A 17,846-nucleotide genomic window follows, 5' to 3' on the forward strand; every position below is an offset into this window, starting at 1 on the left:
AATATGTTTTGAAAATGCAAATATGAAAATTTCAGACAAAATTGAGATACTCCAGTGAAACAGGCACGGTAGTGTAGCAGTTAGCATAACGCTATTACAGCGCCAGCGACCCAGGTTCAATTCCAGCCACTGTCTGTAAGGAGTTTGTACGTTCTCCTCGTGTCTGCATGGGTTTCCTCCGGGTGCTCCGGTTTCCTCCCACATTCCAAAGACGTACGGGTTAGGAAGTTGTGGGCGTGCTATTTTGGCACCGGAAGCATGGCGACACTTGCAGGCTGCCCCCAGAACACTCTACGCAAAAGATGTATTTCACTGTGTGTTTCGATGTACACGTGACTAATAAAGATATCTTAAAACTTGTATATTCTGAAAGTAAACTGTACAGTTCCATTTTATTGTCAAAATGTCCAATTTTCTGTGTCATGGATACAAGTGGGTATTTGTTCAGGTGAATTATAATACAGATTATATTTAAGTAATTATTTTGGAGAAATTTATAATTTTTTTACAAGGGAATGGCAAATGAGCTTAAATATCATGTCCACCCTGTAACCAGGATGTAGACTGGTAAGAAGAAGTGTTAATTACATTGAATATTGTATTTTCATTCTTGGAAATATCTAGAAATTTTTCATTGACTGGGGCACTTGGATTTTATGGATATCCTGTGTCTGGGAATTTTTCAGTTGATCATCAAAGTCTTTGGGAAAAGGGGGCACAACAGGTGGCTCAAAATGAGCCTGTGGAATTAGGAAACTTGAAAATGTGGATGTGAGTAGAATCTGATGTGTTAATCAGATGACTTCCTAAGGGTGGCGGTATTTGTTTCCTCTTTCACTTCAGCTTCTTGCATACCATCATTAGGAGAGAAAACTGGCGTAGTAGTACAGCCAAAACAAGTCAATGCACATGCTGGAGTATTTTGTTCCAGGAGTGATTCTATTTGTCTGAATATGAAAATTACAATGTATTGTATGCCATGTGCTGCCACTGCTAGTTTCTATAATGGTTGAGTCTTAGTGTTGACCATTCTGTTTTAATTTCAAACAACATGCCTCAAATATGCAGAATTACTATACTTCCTCTCTGTCCTTTTGAAAAATATTTTAGTTGCTATTGGCTCAAATGTTTCAGACAAATTTGTGAAAGTGCAAGCTTATTTTTTTAAACAGCTGATGCAATCATTCCTGATGAGTGTTAAGGTTCTGTCTGATTATAAGTTTATAAAGCATTTTGGGATGTTTTACTATATTAAAGATGCTACACTGATATAAGTTGAGTGAGATATAAGCTCGAATTTTGTAGAGTGACAGCTCCCTGGGGGAGTGCCAGCAAGTTCAGGACCTCTTCACTTGTGTTTGTGAATGTGGAAGTCCAGAATTGTTAGTGATAGTTTGGAACCACCCTCTCTCCTCTTGGGGTTGAGTGTAAAAATATAAAATTGCAGAAATATCTTAGTACATGCTGGGCAATCTGATTTTAAAAAAATCTGTGCCAGCTTAGAATAGCAGCAGTGAAGCACATCCATTCATTTCAATGGAGTGGAATGGCTATGAGGGACTAATCTAATTATTTAATTTTATGTATCTTTAAATGTTTGAGCTTATTTAAATAGTTTGGTTTTTTTTACATATTATGAATATTTCTCAAATTTTTTTGTATATTTTGAATGTTTTTGAAATGATATTTTGACAACAATAACATCCAGATAAACCAGTAGGTGTGGCTGATTGAGCTTTCTGTTTTATCCCCAAGTTTTGTGGTTCCAAACTATCACTAGGAATTCTGGACTTCCACATTCACAAACATAAGTGAAGAGGTCCTGAACTTGCTGGCACTCCCCCAGGGAGCTGTCACTCTACAAACTTCAAGCTTATATCTCACTCAAGTTATGTCAGCGTAGCATCTTTAATATAGTAAAACATCCCAAAATGCTTTATAAACTTATAATCAGACAGAACCTTAACTCTCATCAGGAATGATTGCATCAGCTGTTTAGAAAAATAACCTCGACCACCAATTTGCATGGATCACCATGGATTGTCAGGCAGTAATCCAGTTATGTGATGATGCCTTCAGATATGACTGTAGATTGAGATCTACTAGATTTATTACGGTGGGACATATTTTCTTCTTCCAGAGATGGGATCTTCTGCAATGTTAGAGTGCTTTTTTTTAGAAGCAGAATGTGTTAGTAATGAACTGTCAACACATGCTTAAAAATATTATTTAGTCACATTCATATTATTTGTGGGAGCTTTTTGTGAATCATGGAATCATATACATTTACACCACAAAAGGTGGCTATACAGCTCGTTGTGTCCATGTTAGCCTAAAATGGATTAATCCCACTTCCCAGCTCTTGTTCCATACTCTTGTAGGTTTATGGTTCTTCAAGTGCTCGTCTATGTGCTTTATAAATGTGATTAGTGTTTTTGCCTTTCTAATTTTACATAGCAGTGAGTTCTTAAACCCCCACTACCAGTTAAGAGAAAAAAATTATACTTCTACTCTCCTCTAACACCAATCAACATAAATCTTTTCCCCTTGTTATATTTCTCTCCATGAAGGGAAATGCATCCAATCTATTCACTTCTAGGTCCTCATAATTTTAGATGCCACAATTAAATTTCCCTGCAGCCTCCATTAAATAAAACAAGCCAGGCCCAACCAGTCTCAGTTCATGCCTATAATCCTGGCATCATCCTCAAAAACCTTCTTCTCTAGATTCCCTCCAGTGCTACCATGTTCTGCTGAAGTGTTGTGACTGGGACTGTATACATATGTGAATTAGCTGCCATATTTACTTAATGACAATAGTGACTGTATTTCAAAGTTAATTCAATGACTATTAATGCTGTGGGCCATCCATGAAGAGATGTAGAAGGCACAATTTAAGTACAATTTCTTTTAATGGGAATAGGAGTATTTTGTAAAATAAAATCCAATTTCTGCATGGAGATCATAGAAAACACAGAAGGCGGCCATTCTGCCCATGTCCTTCCTGTCAACTTATGTGGACAATTATTATATCATTTGCAATCTTCTCTATTATGACCTCTGCATTTAAGTCTAATCATTAATATATTGCTGTAAACAGCAAGGACCAAGTACAAATCCTGTGGAATATCCTAGGAAGTAGCCTTAACATTTGAAAATAATCAACTATTACACTTTCTTTGCTGCTACTGAGTGAATTTTAGATCCATTTGGTTTTTTTCTTCTATGACCAGTCCACCTTTTGAGACCTTATCAAAATCCTTGTCGACTACATCAGTTGTCCTATCTCCATCCACTCTCCTTATCACCTCCTCAAAGTTCAATCAAATTAGTAAGATGGGTTCTTCTCTGACTGTCCCTGATTAAACTGTGCCTTTCCAAATGATAGTTTTTAACATTCCGTAGAAGTGATTCCAATAATTTGACTAACACTGAAATTAAACTAACTGGCCTGTAATTGTTTTTGGCCTGTTGCAACCTATTCTAATGAGCTGACAAATATTGCTTTGCAAGAGGCAATTACTGATGGAGTAATGTGTGCCACATGTATAAAACTTTTACCAATTCACAATATTTATCTTTGTAGGCCTGGTTTATAATGTGACCCCCTATTTGGAGTATCACCCTGGAGGAGAGGAGGAGCTTATGAAAGGTGCCGGAGCTGATGCAACAGAATTATTTGATCAGGTGAATACATCAGATAGAAGATAAATACAGTGTAATTTCTCAAACTATATGACTAAAGTAGAACTGGAGATATGTCTTTGGCAACCACTGAAGTCAATTCTTGCAAATAGAATTTAAACTCCAGCATTCAAGAAGGGTTTTCATACTGCACTTTGAATGGTCACATGTTTAAATATTAAGCTTCAATTAACAATGATGTTTTACTGTCTTGGAGATCTTAACATATCTCTTTACTCTGTTGCCTTCAGTTTAATGCACACCAGCCTAGAAATTTTAGAACACTTAGATGTATGCATGAGATATGATTTACAGTGCGGTGTCTATGATTTTTTTGGTGGTGGATCTCTTGCTGCAAACTTCAATTGTATCTTAAGCCCAAAACCTTGAATACAACTGAATGGGCATTGCAATTTTTGATAATAAAAAGTGTGCCTCCCAGGAGTTGGGCCCAAAATCAGAATGACCAGCAGGGCTCGTGATGGAAGGATTGGGAGGGTTAGGAGAGGGACAGTCATTTGAAATAGCCTAGTTAATTTCTCCAGAAGAGATTCATTAGGCTAATTCCTAGGATATGAGGGTTGTCCTATCACAAATGGCTATAAAAGTTAGAGTGGTATTCTTTTACTTTTTGAAGAATGATCACCATCTTATTGAAATATATGAGATCCTAGGAGAGCAATATAGGGTGGTTGTTTGGATGTTTCTCCAGTGGGGAATCTCTAATGAGGGACATAGTTACAAGATAAGGAAGGTGGTCATTTAAAATGGAGGTGTGTCAGAATTTATTTTTGCAGAGGATGGTAAATCTCTGGAATTCTCAGAGAACTGAGGGGTACATGGAACTGGCTTGGAAGAGGAGTTGAGGCCTGGGACAAATCAACCATAATCAAATTAAATTGCAGGACAGGTGGTCTAATTCTGCTCCTCTTTTCTTGTTGCCTTGTGTGTAGGCCAAAAGGAAGAATAGTTGAGCTTGTTGACTCTGGATGAGTGTGGTGGAAGAAAAATCAGGCTGATGCCTTGGGTCAGAGGAGAGGGGTGGAGCGGGAAGAAGAATCAAACCAGTGCCTTGAATCAGGAAGAAGTGGAGTGGAGAAGAAGAGTCGGGCCAATAATCAACTAGGGTCATTGGAATGGGGAAGCCCTCAATTTTTCCAAGGATCAGGAGTGATTCTGAATTAAGGAGGAAGTCTTCATTAGGGCAAGAAAGGTTAGACAGAAGATAGATACAGGACTTGCCTGACAGAGGTCCAGTACATTGTTCACTCTTGGAATACATTGTCCAAGTTCCCCTTCTGTGCTCCAAAAGAAATTTTGCCTGACAAGGAAAATTATTTTCCATGCAACAAAGTTCAGTATGCATGACTTATTGCACAGTGAGTTCACAAAAATGAAAGATATTTGATTCAAATAGGTAATTTGTGTCAGTCCCTTTGCCTGGAAAGTAGTATTTTTGATGGCTAGGATTGACTCTCTTGCATTGCAATGAGGTAATGATGAATAGACCAGGGGATAGTCAAATTCAATTTTGCTAAACTACTAAAAAAGGATTGTAGTGACCCAACATGAACAGCTTTCCAACAAGATAGGGTTTTCTTGGGATCTTTTTGTAGACATCAATGGTATTTTGTAAGTGAAAGATGTCTCTTGGAAAACAACATTTAGCTTCAATTCTTTGAACCTGAAATGCACCACCTCTAGATGAATTTTTTTACCCAAGACCTGTTGCTTTAAACTTTGAGTAAATACTAAATAGAAGTTGTAGCGGTTGCTACCGTGGAATAAAACAAGACTCACTCGGAGGATTGCCAAACAGAACTGGTTTATTTTCCCGCCTTGCGCGGGCCCTTTAAGGGAGAAAACTCCCGCCCAAAAAACCAGCAATGACGTAAGTCCTACGTCATCAGGACTTTCCCGCACGCGGGTTCTCCCTGTCGCTCGGAAAGACGAGGCCCGCCGCCATGTTGGGCCTCGTCGCTCCGACACCGCGAGACCCGACTGCCGAGCCGGTTCGCCCGACTAGATGGTGAGTCGCCACACAACCCCCCCCCCCCAGAACGAGCGAGACAGTCCCCAAGGTCCGTGGGCTGTGCCAGCTGCCGCTTAGGGGGGCGGCCTCTGCGTCGCGGCGTGGCAACCTCGACAGGCTGTTGCAGATCCAAATGGGCCGGTTTGAGGCGGTCCGCCGTGAAAACCTGTTCCCTGCCTCCAATGTCCAAAATAAAAGTGGATCCGTTATTCCGTATGACTCGGAACGGTCCCTCATATGGTCGTTGCAATGGCGCCCGAGGTGTGCCCCTGCGAACGAAAACAAACTTACAGTCCCGTAGTTCCTTGGGCTGGCAGGATGGGGCTTGACCGTGCCATGAGGTGGGAATCGGGGCCAAGGCGCCAAGCTTCTCGCGCAGTCTGTGTAGGACTGCTGGGGGTTGTTCCCCTTGGTCCCGAAGGGCAAGTATGAAATCCCCGGGGACAACTAGTGGCGCCCCGTATACAAGCTCAGCTGACGAAGTGCGGAGGTCTTCTTTGGGGGCAGTGCGTATGCCGAGCAGGACCCAAGGCAGCTCGTCAACCCAGTTAGGACCCTTCAGGCGGGCCATCAAGGCCGATTTTAGATGGCGGTGAAAACGTTCCACCAACCCGTTTGATTGAGAATGGTAGGCCGTGGTGGTGTGCAGCTGCGTCCCTAGCAGGTTCGCTAATGCAGCCCAGAGACTGGAAGTGAATTGGGTGCCTCTGTCTGAAGTGATGTGGGCCGGAACGCCAAAACGTGAGACCCAAGTTGTGAGCAGCGCTCGGGCGCAGGAATCAGTTGTGATGTCAGTCAGGGGGGTTGCCTCAGGCCACCTCGTGAACCGGTCCACGATAGTAAGGAGGTACCGGGCTCCTCTTGAAACCGGCAGAGGGCCCACGAGGTCGACGTGTATGTGGTCGAACCTCCTACGGGTAGGCTCGAACTGCTGTGGTGGGACCTTGGTGTGTCGCTGGATTTTTGACGTCTGGCAGTGCGGACAAGTCCTGGCCCACTCACTGACCTGTTTGCGCAGGCCATGCCAGACAAACTTGCTGGCGACCAGTCGGACAGTAGATCTGATGGACGGGTGCGCCAACCCATGTACCGAGTCAAAAATGCGTCTCCGCCAGGCTGCAGGGACTATAGGGCGGGGCTGACCAGTCGCAACGTCGCAAAGTAGGGTCCGCTGACCTGGACCAACCAAGAAATCTCGGAGCTGTAGACCCGAGACTGCAGTTCTGTAGCTGGGCAGTTCGTCGTCGGCTTGCTGTGCGTCAGCCAGGGCCGTGTAGTCGACACCCAAGGATAGGTTGTGGATGGTTGGTCTGGAAAGTGCATCAGCAACAACATTATCCTTTCCGGAGACATGTTGGATGTCAGTTGTGAACTCGGAAATGTAGGATAATTGTCTCTGCTGACGAGCTGACCAGGGATCGGAGACTTTGGAGAAGGCAAAGGACAGAGGCTTATGATCGGTGAAAGCGGTGAAAGGCCTGCCTTCTAGAAAGTATCGGAAATGCCGGACCGCCAGATACAGCGCTAGAAGTTCCCGATCAAAAGCGCTGTACTTCAGTTCGGGCGGTCTAAGGTGTTTGCTGAAAAATGCCAAGGGTTGCCAGCGGCCTTCGAGTAGCTGTTCCAGTACCCCACCCACCGCAGTGTTGGACGCGTCTACCGTGAGGGCAGTCAGGACGTCAGTCCTGGGGTGTACCAGCATCGTGGCGTCTGCCAGGGCGTCTTTGGCCTTAACGAAAGCAGCCGCAGCCTCGTCAGTCCAGATGATGTCCTTGCCCTTACCAGCCAGCAGCGAGAACAGAGGGCGCATGATACGGGCTGCTGCAGGGATGAAACGATGGTAAAAGTTGACCATCCCAAGGAATTCCTGTAGGCCTTTGACTGTGTCGGGGCGGGCAAAATGGCGGATAGCATCCACCTTGGCGGGTAGGGGTGTTGCCCCGTCGCTGGTGATTTTGTGGCTGAGGAAATCGATAGAGTCAAGTCCGAATTGGCACTTGGACGGGTTAATCGTGAGGCCGAAATCGCGGAGGCAGGAATACAGCTGGCGGAGGTGGGAAAGGTGTTCCTGGCAGTTACGGCCGGCGATCAGTATGTCGTCCAAGTAAATGAACACGAAGTCCAGGTCTCGGCCTACCGCGTCCATCAGCCGCTGGAAGGTCTGCGCGGCGTTCTTAAGGCCGAACGGCATCCGAAGGAATTCGAACAGGCCGAATGGGGTAATAATCGCAGTTTTGGGGACGTCATCCGGATGGACCGGGATTTGGTGGTATCCCCTAACGAGGTCCACTTTGGAAAAGATGCGGGCCCCGTCTAAGTTCGCTGCGAAGTCCTGGATGTGAGGGATGGGATAGCGGTCCGGGGTGGTGGCGTCATTCAGCCTGCGGTAGTCGCCGCAGGGCCTCCACCCTCCGGTGGCTTTGGGGACCATGTGCAGGGGGGAGGCCCAGGGGCTGTCTGACCTGCGAACAATCCCCAGCTCCTCCATGTGACGGAACTCTTCCTTTGCCAGGCGGAGTTTGTCTGGAGGTAATCGCCGTGCTCGGGCATGAAGGGGTGGCCCTGTGGTAATGATGTGGTGTCGTACCCCATGTGTGGGCCTAGAATTTGTAAACGAAGGTGCCAAAATCGATGGGAATTCGGCTAGGAGCTTGGCGAAATCGTCGCCAGAAAGGGAAATGGAGTCCAGGCACGGGGCTGGTGGGCTGATTTCTCCTAGGGGATAGGTCCGGAGAGTGCTAGAGTGAACTAACCGCTTCCTTCGCAGGTCGACTAACAGGTTGTGGGCCCGAAGGAAATCGGCTCCTAGGAGTGGTCGGGCGACGGTGGCAAGGGTAAAGGTCCAGGTAAAACGGCTGCCGCCAAAGTGTAATTGAAGGGTACGGGTGCCGAAAGACCGTATCGTTGTACCGTTGGCGGCATTGAGTAGAGGACCTGGTGGCCTGTCACGAGTGTCACGGCCTGTCGGGGGCAAAATACTGACCTCCGCTCCAGTATCAACGAGGAAACGCCGTCCAGATTTCTTGTCCTGAATGAAGAGGAGGCTCTGTCGGCGGCCAGCCGCCGTAGCCATCAGCGGTGGCTGGCCCTGGCGTTTCCCTGAAACTTGCAGGGTGGGCGGCATCGACGGGCCTCCGCACCCCACCTCTGATGGTAGAAGCACAGCTGGTCACCCATGTCGTCGTCTGTGTTCCTGGGGTGTGGCTGCTCGGTTGCTGGGGCCGGGCGAGGCGGGCGTTGGGCTCGCGGCCTGGTGATTTGACTGACGGACGAACCGCTCTCGCGCTTGGCCCTCCACAGGACATCTGCCCGGGCGGCCACCTCACGGGGGTTGCTGAAGTCGGCGTCAGCTAACAACAAGTGGATGTCATCGGGGAGCTGTTCGAGGAAGGCCTGTTCGAACACCAGGCATGGCTTGTGTCCCTCGGCCAATGCCAGCATCTCATTCATTAGGGCGGATGGGGATCTGTCCCCCAGGCCATCCAGATGAAGCAGGCGGGTGGCGCGCTCACGACGGGAGAGGCCGAAGGTCCAGATCAAAAGGTCTTTGAAAGCCGGGTACTTATCTTCCTCCGGAGGCGACTGGATGAAGTCTCCAACCTGGGCAGCTGTCTCTTGGTCCAGAGAGCTAACCACATGGTAGTACTTCGTGGAGTCGGAGGTGATCTGCCGAAGGTGGAATTGCGCTTCGGCCTGGTCAAACCAGACGCTGGGCCGAAGTGTCCAAAAGGTGGGCAGCTTGAGGGCCACTGCGTTGGCTGCTGCGCTGTCGTCCATTTCGCGGGTCCAAAAGCCGTTTGGACCGTCGGGGTCACCAATGTAGCGGTTGCTACCGCGGAATAAAACAAGACTCACTCAGAGGATTGCCAAACAGAACTGGTTTATTTTCCCGCCTTGCGTGGGCCCTTTAAGGGAGAAAACTCCCGCCCAAAAAACCGGCAATGACGTAAGTCCTACGTCATCAGGACTTTCCCGCACGCGGGTTCTCCCCGTCGCTCGGAAAGACGAGGCCCGCCGCCATCTTGGGCCTCGTCACTCCGACACCGCGCAACCCGACTGCCGAGCCGGTTCGCCCGACTAGACGGTGAGTCGCCACAAAGGGTTATTTTGATTTCGGTTTTTTAGAATCATAGGAAAATTGTATGGCACTAGACAGAAGCCATTCTGCCCATTGTATTTGTGTAGGTTGAGAAAGAGCTACTCTGACCAATCTTGCCTTCCTGTATGATTCATTGCTCTGCAGGTCACAGCCCTTCAAGTGCACACCTGAGTACTTTTAAAATATGGTCTTCACCACCCTTTCAGTCTCTGAATTCCCTACCTTCACCCTCTGAGTGAGAAAATGATTCCTCATCTCTAACCCTGCTCCAGTTACTTTCAGTCAATGTACTCTTATTGTTGACCCCTTTGCTAAGGGAAGAATGTTCTTCCAATTTACTCAATTTTGTACAACTCAATAAAATCTCCTCTCAGCCTCTTCTGTTTTGAAGAAAACAATCTGTCTTACTGTACTACACTTTCTCTGTAATTGTAACTCTAACACTATATTCTGCATTCTGTTACTCCTTTTCCCCTTGTACTACTTTGATGTACTTGTGTCGTGAAATGATCTGTATGGATGGCGTGCAAAAGTAAGGGTTTTTTTTACTGTATCTCAATACATGTGACAATAATAAACCAAACCAATCCTAACTTCTCCAGTCTTAGAGCTAAAATTTTGTGGTCTTGACAACACTCTTCTAAGTATAATTCTCATCCTCACCATCCCCAGTGCATTCATGTCTTTCCTGTGATCTGGTAACCATTACACAAGCTGTGGCCAGACTGGCATTGTCCCCTGTTATAAGAGCTGTAGAACTATATTGTTTAGTACATTGAGTTTTAAATAACTTCTATATTTTTTTTCCCTAGGTATTATTTTGAAAGATTTTTTAGTGAAATTGTGAAGGCTTAAATGGAATGTAATATTGTAGAGCTTTTTAAATTATGTAAGGCTGCTGTAGTTAGCAAGCATCAATACATAGAGTTTAGGAGAAATTTCTTTATGAATGATTTGTTAGAATATGGCATATGGAGTAGTAGGGACTGATAGCACTGCATGAGAAAGAGAAGATTAACATTTAATGCAGAGGAAATGCAGAGGAAAATGGAGGGTTACAGAGAGTGAATGAGCAGCACATAAGGGTAGTTTTGAGCTGTTCAGTCAAAGAGCTGACACAACTAACATAGATATTTTGTGCTGCCAACCTGGCTCTCGAAGTTTTAGCCTATATTCTTTGATTTGAAAGTGTAATGCCAATTTCCCATGTGAAATTTGAAATGTAGCATTATGAATTTTGATGTCCAATATCACAACAGCAAAGGTGATTAATAATAATTCTGGGCATGCTCCCAGCATGTGTATAAGGCTGCAGGTTTCAGATCACAGGAAACTCAATATTCTTTTACCCTTTTGATGTAAATGCTGGGGAAGTAATTGAAGCAAGACAGAACTGTACTTGTTTTGATTGTGACTGTGTTTGAATCACAATAAAGACAACAAGCAAAGTGCTTATTTTTGCAGAGTAAATTCAGATTTTGTCACATTGTAAACCTCCTGTACCAGGCTGTGAGCAAAGGCATGTAGTTCTAATCAAACATTTCAATTTTGAAGAGCAGTGTTGGTGCTTTTAAACTCCCAGATTTTTGATATGGACCCAGAATTTCTGTTGAGAAATAGCAGTGAGGCTATCTACACTCACTGTTATAATGGATCTGAAGGCACAGGCACAGTGGTAAAGGAAAATACAGAAGCTGCTGGCACAATTTTAAGAGGCTACTTCACTCATCTTAAATGCATCTGTATGAAATAAACATCCAAAAACTATTAAAAATGATGTAAACATTTAAGAACATATTAAAACAATTACAAATCAATATAACATTAAACTAAAGTAAAATATTTTGTTTTAAATTCCTCATTCTTCATGCAAAGAATCGGAGCTGAAACGGATAGAATTGCTGATTTTCTGATTCTTGCGCAGAATCGGAGAGGTCAATTTCCAGTGCCGAGGATCCCAGAAACACCCAGCTCCACAGTTGGACTCCATTTGGAATCCAGTGAGAGATGCAACATCTGTTATTCAACATATCACAGATTTACTGTAGCCCCATGTAAACCAGGTATTTGCCTGCATAGGAACAGCTGAATGGATCACCAGCAAAATTTGGCAAAATGGCTCCTGTTTTCACCATTCATTAAGTTTGCAGCTTTCCACAGATTATTCGCAGACTTTTGAGTGGCAGCCTTATGGGCATCCTCTACAAGGGATCTGTGGTGATTGTGAGTAAAGCACCAGCATATCTCTTTAACCAGTCAGATCATGATTCCTTACATTAACACAAAAAAAACCTAGAAACTGGATGTCATCTATTTTTGGGTGTTGAAAGTTCAGCCCTAATAACAAATAAAGCCATCCAAATAACAAAATTGCAAAATTGGGACATCATAGTTTTAAAAGAGGTTGAAATTGCTGCTCACTAGGCAGACATCAGCATAGATAGTCACAAGCTTGTAATTTTCTAGGCTGCAAAGTCTGAAGCAGGAAGTTTAAATGATTATTGGTTTATTATTGTCACTTGTATCGAGGTACAGTGAAAAACTTGTATACTGTTTGTACTGATCAAATCATTACACAGTACATTGTGGTAGTACACAGGTGAAAATAATAACCGAATACAAAGTAAAGTGTCACATCTACAGGAAAGTGCATTGCAGGTAGACAATAAGATGCAAGGTCATAACAAGGTAGATTATGAGGTCAAGAGTCCATCTCATCGTATAAGAGAACCGTTCAGTAGTTTTACCACAGTGGGGTAGAAGCTGCCCTTGAGCCTGGTGCTATGTGCCCTCAGGCTCCTGTATCTTCTGCCTGATGGGAGAGGGGAGAAGAGAGAATGATCCGGGTGGGTGGGGTCTTTGATTATGCTGGCTGCTTCACAAATGCAGCGTGGGGTATAGACATGGAGAGGAGGCTGGAGAGGAGGCTGGTTTCCGTGATGTGCTGGGCTGTGTCCACAACTCTCTGCAGTTTCTTGCAGTCCCGGGTAGAGCAGTTGCCATACCAAGCCATGATGCATCCAGACAGAATGTTTTCTATGGTGCATTGATAAAAGTTGGTGATTGTCAAAGGGGACATGCCAAATTTCTTTAGCCTCCTGAAGAAGTAGAGGTGCTGGTGAGCTTTCTTGGCTGTGGCGTCTACGTGGTTGGACCAGGACAGGCTGTTGATGATGTTCACCCTAGGAACTTGAAGCTTTCAACCCTCTCGACCTCAGCACCATTGATGTTGACAGGTGCATGTACACTGCCCCTTTTCCTGAAGTCAATGACCAGCTCTTTTGTTTTGCTGACATTGAGGGAAAGGTTGCTGTCATGACACCATGTCACTAAGCTCTCTATCTCCTTCCTGTGCTCTGACTCATCGTTATTTGAGATACAGACTACTACAGTAGTATCATCTGCAAACTTGTAGATGGAGTTAGAGCAGAATCTGGCCACACAGTCATAGGTATATAGGGAGTAGAGTAGAGGGCTGAGGATGCGGCCTTGTGGGGCACCAGTGTTGAGAATAGTCATGCTGGAGGTGTTGCTGCCTATCTTCACTGATTGCAATCTGTTGGTCAGAAAGTCAAGGATCCAGTTCAAGAGGGAGATGTTGAGTCCCAGATCTCGTACTTTGGTGATGAGGTTGCTTGGAATTATAGTATTGAAGGTGGAGCTGTTGTCAATAAACAATAGTCTAATGTAGGTGTCTTTACTGTCCAGATGCTCCAGAGATGAGTGTCAGGCCAGGGAGTGGCGTCCACTGTAGACCTGTTTCGGCGGTAGGCGAATTGCAGTGGGTCAAGGTTTTTGAGGCGGCTGGAGTTGATGCGTGCCATGATCAGCATCTCAAAGCACTTCATAATGGTGGATGTCAGAGCCACCACGTGGTAGTCATTAAGGCATGTTAACTTATATTTAAATTCAATGTGATATGAATGTTACAAATTTAGGCAGCTGAAGACCAGTGTTGGAGGAACACTGAGTTGTTGGATAGTTGTATGGGGAGTGACAGGACAATGAAGAGTTAAAATATTTAGCATATAATTTTAAGGTGGACTAATTGAGGAACTGGGAGCCAGGAAAGATCAGAACAGATAGTGGTCTTTCATCTGCCTCCTTCTGTCTACTTCAGGTTAATCATAATTCAGGGAGCTGAATTATGATTAACCTAAAGTAGATAGAAGGAGGAAGATGTAAGGCCAAGCAAAAATCTGTTGGATTAGTTGAGTCTGACAGCAGTGAAGGAGGTATGGAAGAGATTTCAGCAATAGGTCGATGTATGGAAGTGACAGATGATATATTACAGGTACATAAGCAATATCTGTGATGGAGGGTAACTGATTAAGGTAGCAAACTTGTGACAAGTTAGTAAGTGACAATAGAGAATTTGGGGAAAAACTTATCATTTGAAATTATTTTTAAATACTTTTGAAAAATCAACCTTTAATACTAATTCAGTCTGACAATAGTATAATTCAACATTTGTACCAAGGAATTTACAATTTCAATAAATTGTTTATGATCTTTCTGTAAAGAAATAAAAGAACAAGTGACAGCATTTTACATTTTGCATTATGCTGTTTATTTGAAGTAAAATTTTGGCATTACATTTAAATCATAAACATTTTATTGTATAATTCTGATCATTTTAAACCTAGTTGACAAACTATTTGGGAAAACAAATTTAGTAATTGTGCTTTAACTTGATCTGATGAAGTCATACCTTGATGTCCTTTAAAACGCTCAGACTATAACCTTCAAGGAATTGAATGTATGAGTGTAGTTGATAATAATGGGCAACTTTAGGGAAAGCGTATCAACTCCCAAGTCTCTGTTGTGAGAACGTTTTTGCTTTCTGGATTTTAATACCTGAAATTATAATCATAAAATGTGCACTTCCATCCAGATTCGCCAGTCTGGCTCATCATTCAGCTAGCCATTTTCATAGTTTGGAATACATACCTGTCACAGAAAATGCCACTCCATTAAGCCGTTGCATACAGTTTATTGACTTCAAGCCCTTTGCCATCTTCTGATTCTTACTTTTAAATATTTCTCAACTAATTTCATATTCCCATCTGTTTTAATCCCATGTTTTAATTTGTTTGTCAACATCATTCATAAAATCACATTACATCTATGTCACAGAAACAGGACGTTCTTCCCAAATGGTCTATTTCTACTGTTTATACTTGAACAATGTCCCATTCTTCCTCTGCCCTCACTTTCCTCGTGTATTTATCAAATTTCCCCATAAATGCATCTTTGCTATTTGGCTCAAAGAAACCCAGGTGAATGGTGAGTTCTATATTGTTTGGATAAAGGGATTTCTCCTAAGTACCTTATTGAATTTACCAGTGATCATCCTATATGTAATGGTGGCTATTTTTGCAAGCTAGCAAATGGAAACTATGTTTCCTAAGTCTTCATAATTTTAAAAACCTTCTTATTAGATCTTTCAGCCTTCTATATTTTTGAAAGAAGAGTTCTTAACTGTTCAGCCTTCCTTGATAAGTATGTTTTTTCAGTTCTAATATCATCTTTGTGAATCAGTTTTGCAATCTATCCATGCCTCTATTTCCTTTTTGTAATATGATTCTCATTCTTTTATAAAACCAATTTGTACAAAGCTTCTTTGGAATAAATGACCATTTCCATTTTATGTTCAGTTTGTTATATGCTATGTCTATCAGTTTGAATAAATGGCAAATCTATCCCATATGTGTCTGTGTATTTCTAACTTTTTTGTTCGCTGACATATGGTGTGTAGAAAAACCTGATATCTTCTTAATCATTGATGTGATGACTTTCAAATTTCAGATTCACAGCTGGGTCAACTACGATTCTATGTTGAAGGAATGCCTTGTAGGAAGAATGTCTTCAAAGCCTACTTATGTTGCTAAAGGTAGATTTCATTTTCCTCATTTTAATTATACATCAGAAATTGAGCCACTTTTAAAGTAAAACTAATTCTCAAAATGAGTACTGCTTTTGGTATTCATGTCATTGTGCAATGGAATGTTGAGCCTTTGGTATATAGGACAAAACATTGATTAAATCTGGAAAAAGGATGTGCTGATTACATGTGTGATTAATGCCTGCCTGTTTGACTGTAGACAGCCCACTCTCAAAATTTATGCAGCAACCTCAAAGCTGCAGTGATTCACGCTGGCTCTCTCACTAAACCATGGGGTTCCATTTTGGGAATAGCTGGTTATCAGTTCAGTCTAACCACTGATGATTAAAATAGGCCCAAACCGCAGTGGGAGGAGGCAGCATTTGATTGACTGTGAGGTGACAAACTTCAAGAATCTGGATGCAGTGCTGGAAAAAAGATTTAATGGCTTCAAGCACTTGGTGTAATTCCAGCACATCTTGCATCAAGTGCTAATGGTATAAATTAATCCCTGTTATGTACAAAGCTGTTGCTAATAAGTATTTAACAAAGTGACACAAGATACTCTGTGATCACCAGTAGACATGTACAACACAATTATTCAAACACTGACCCTGGTTACTAATTAAATCTAATAAATCTGTGTCTCCATGAAATCCCATCAGATGGTCATCTTAAGTGTCGTAAATTGTACGCAGATCAGTTTCCTACAAAACAATGGTAATTGTGGGGTTCAATTTCTATTGACGTCACCAGAGAGATAATAAAGGAGGGAAACTTGCTTCTTGGTCTTTATGCCATTAACAATGTTGTGCTTTCAGCAATAGAATCTTCAGTAATGATTAATAATAGAATTGGTTGTCAAAAAGGTTTTTTTTCCAAGCAGTTCTATGTTTTACAATATCATTTCAATGGCAAAAGTCTGTAACGGTTCAGTAACAAACTCTGCAGAAAGCATTGATGAAGTTTGCAACAATATAAACACAAAATGTTGGAAATATTCAGCAGGTTAGGCAGTGTGCTTTGAGAAAGAGACAGAGTTAATGTCTTGGGTGGATGACCTTCCACTGGAGCTGAGAAGTTAGCTATTAAACAAGATTCAGTTTGCAGAAAGAGAGAGAGAATGTCCATGATAGGATGGAGTCTAGGCAATTGAGTGACACAAGTGGTGGATTTGGCTGCGAGGGGGTGCTGAAGGCTAATGAATTACAAATAATATGTCTGGGGGAGATGAAAGTAGAAAGAAACAAGTGAAATCTGAAATACCAGGCAAGCTTTGGTTAGACCTCACTTGGAGTACTCTGTGCAATTCTGGTCACCTCATTACAGGAAGGATGGGAACACTTTGGAAAGGGTACAGAAGAGGTTTACCAGGATGCTGCCTGGATCAGGGGGTATGAACTATAAGGAGAGGTTGGCCAAACTTGAGTTTTGGTATTGGTTTATTATTGTCACTCGTACCGAGGTACAGTGAAAAGCTTGTCATACAAACCGATTGTACAGGTCAATTCCTTACACAGTGCAGTTACACTGAGTTAGTACAGAGTGCATTGATGTAAAAACAATAACAGTACAGAGTAAAGTGTCACAGCTACAGAGAAAGTGCAGTGCGATAAGGTGCAAGGTCACAACAAGGTAGATCGTGAGGTCATAGTCCATCTCATTGTATAAGGGAACTGTTCAATAGTCTTATCACAGTGGGGTAGAAGCTGTCCTTAAGTCTGGTGGTACGTGCCTTCAACCTTCTGTATCTTCTACCCAATGGAAGAGAAGAGAGAATGTCCCGGGTGGGTGGAGTCTTTGATTATGCTGGCTGCTTCACCAAGACAACGAGAGGTAAAGACAGAGTCCAAGGAGGGGAGGCTGGTGTCCATAATGCGCTGGGCTGTGTCCACAACTCTCCGCAGTTTCTTGCAGTCCTGGGCAGAGCAGTTGCCATACCAAGCCGTGATACATCCAGATAGGATTCTTTCTATGGTGCATTGGTAAAAGTTGGTGAGAGTCAAAGGGGACAAACCAAATTTCTTTAGCCTTCTGAGGAAGTAGAGGCACTGGTGAGCTTTCTTGGCTGTGGCTTCTACGTGATTTGACCAGGACAGGCTGTTGGTGATGTTCACTCCCAGGAACTTGAAACTCGCAACCCTCTT

At 43.3% G+C, this 17,846-nt stretch overlaps 1 protein-coding gene across 2 annotated transcripts in view; it reads left to right on the forward strand.

Annotated features, from left to right (window-relative positions):
• The window catches only part of LOC127574924 (cytochrome b5 reductase 4), a 99,386-nt gene that overhangs the window by 13,449 nt on the left and 68,091 nt on the right, over window positions 1–17,846 (forward strand). For both annotated transcript variants that reach the window (XM_052024440.1, XM_052024441.1), the window contains exons 3-4: window positions 3,587–3,687; window positions 15,624–15,708. In XM_052024440.1, coding sequence (XP_051880400.1) covers window positions 3,587–3,687; window positions 15,624–15,708 — 186 coding nt within the window. The remainder of the gene's footprint in view (window positions 1–3,586; window positions 3,688–15,623; window positions 15,709–17,846) is intronic.

The sequence above is a fragment of the Pristis pectinata genome, chromosome 10, assembly GCF_009764475.1.
Source record: "Pristis pectinata isolate sPriPec2 chromosome 10, sPriPec2.1.pri, whole genome shotgun sequence".
NCBI lineage: Eukaryota > Metazoa > Chordata > Chondrichthyes > Rhinopristiformes > Pristidae > Pristis > Pristis pectinata.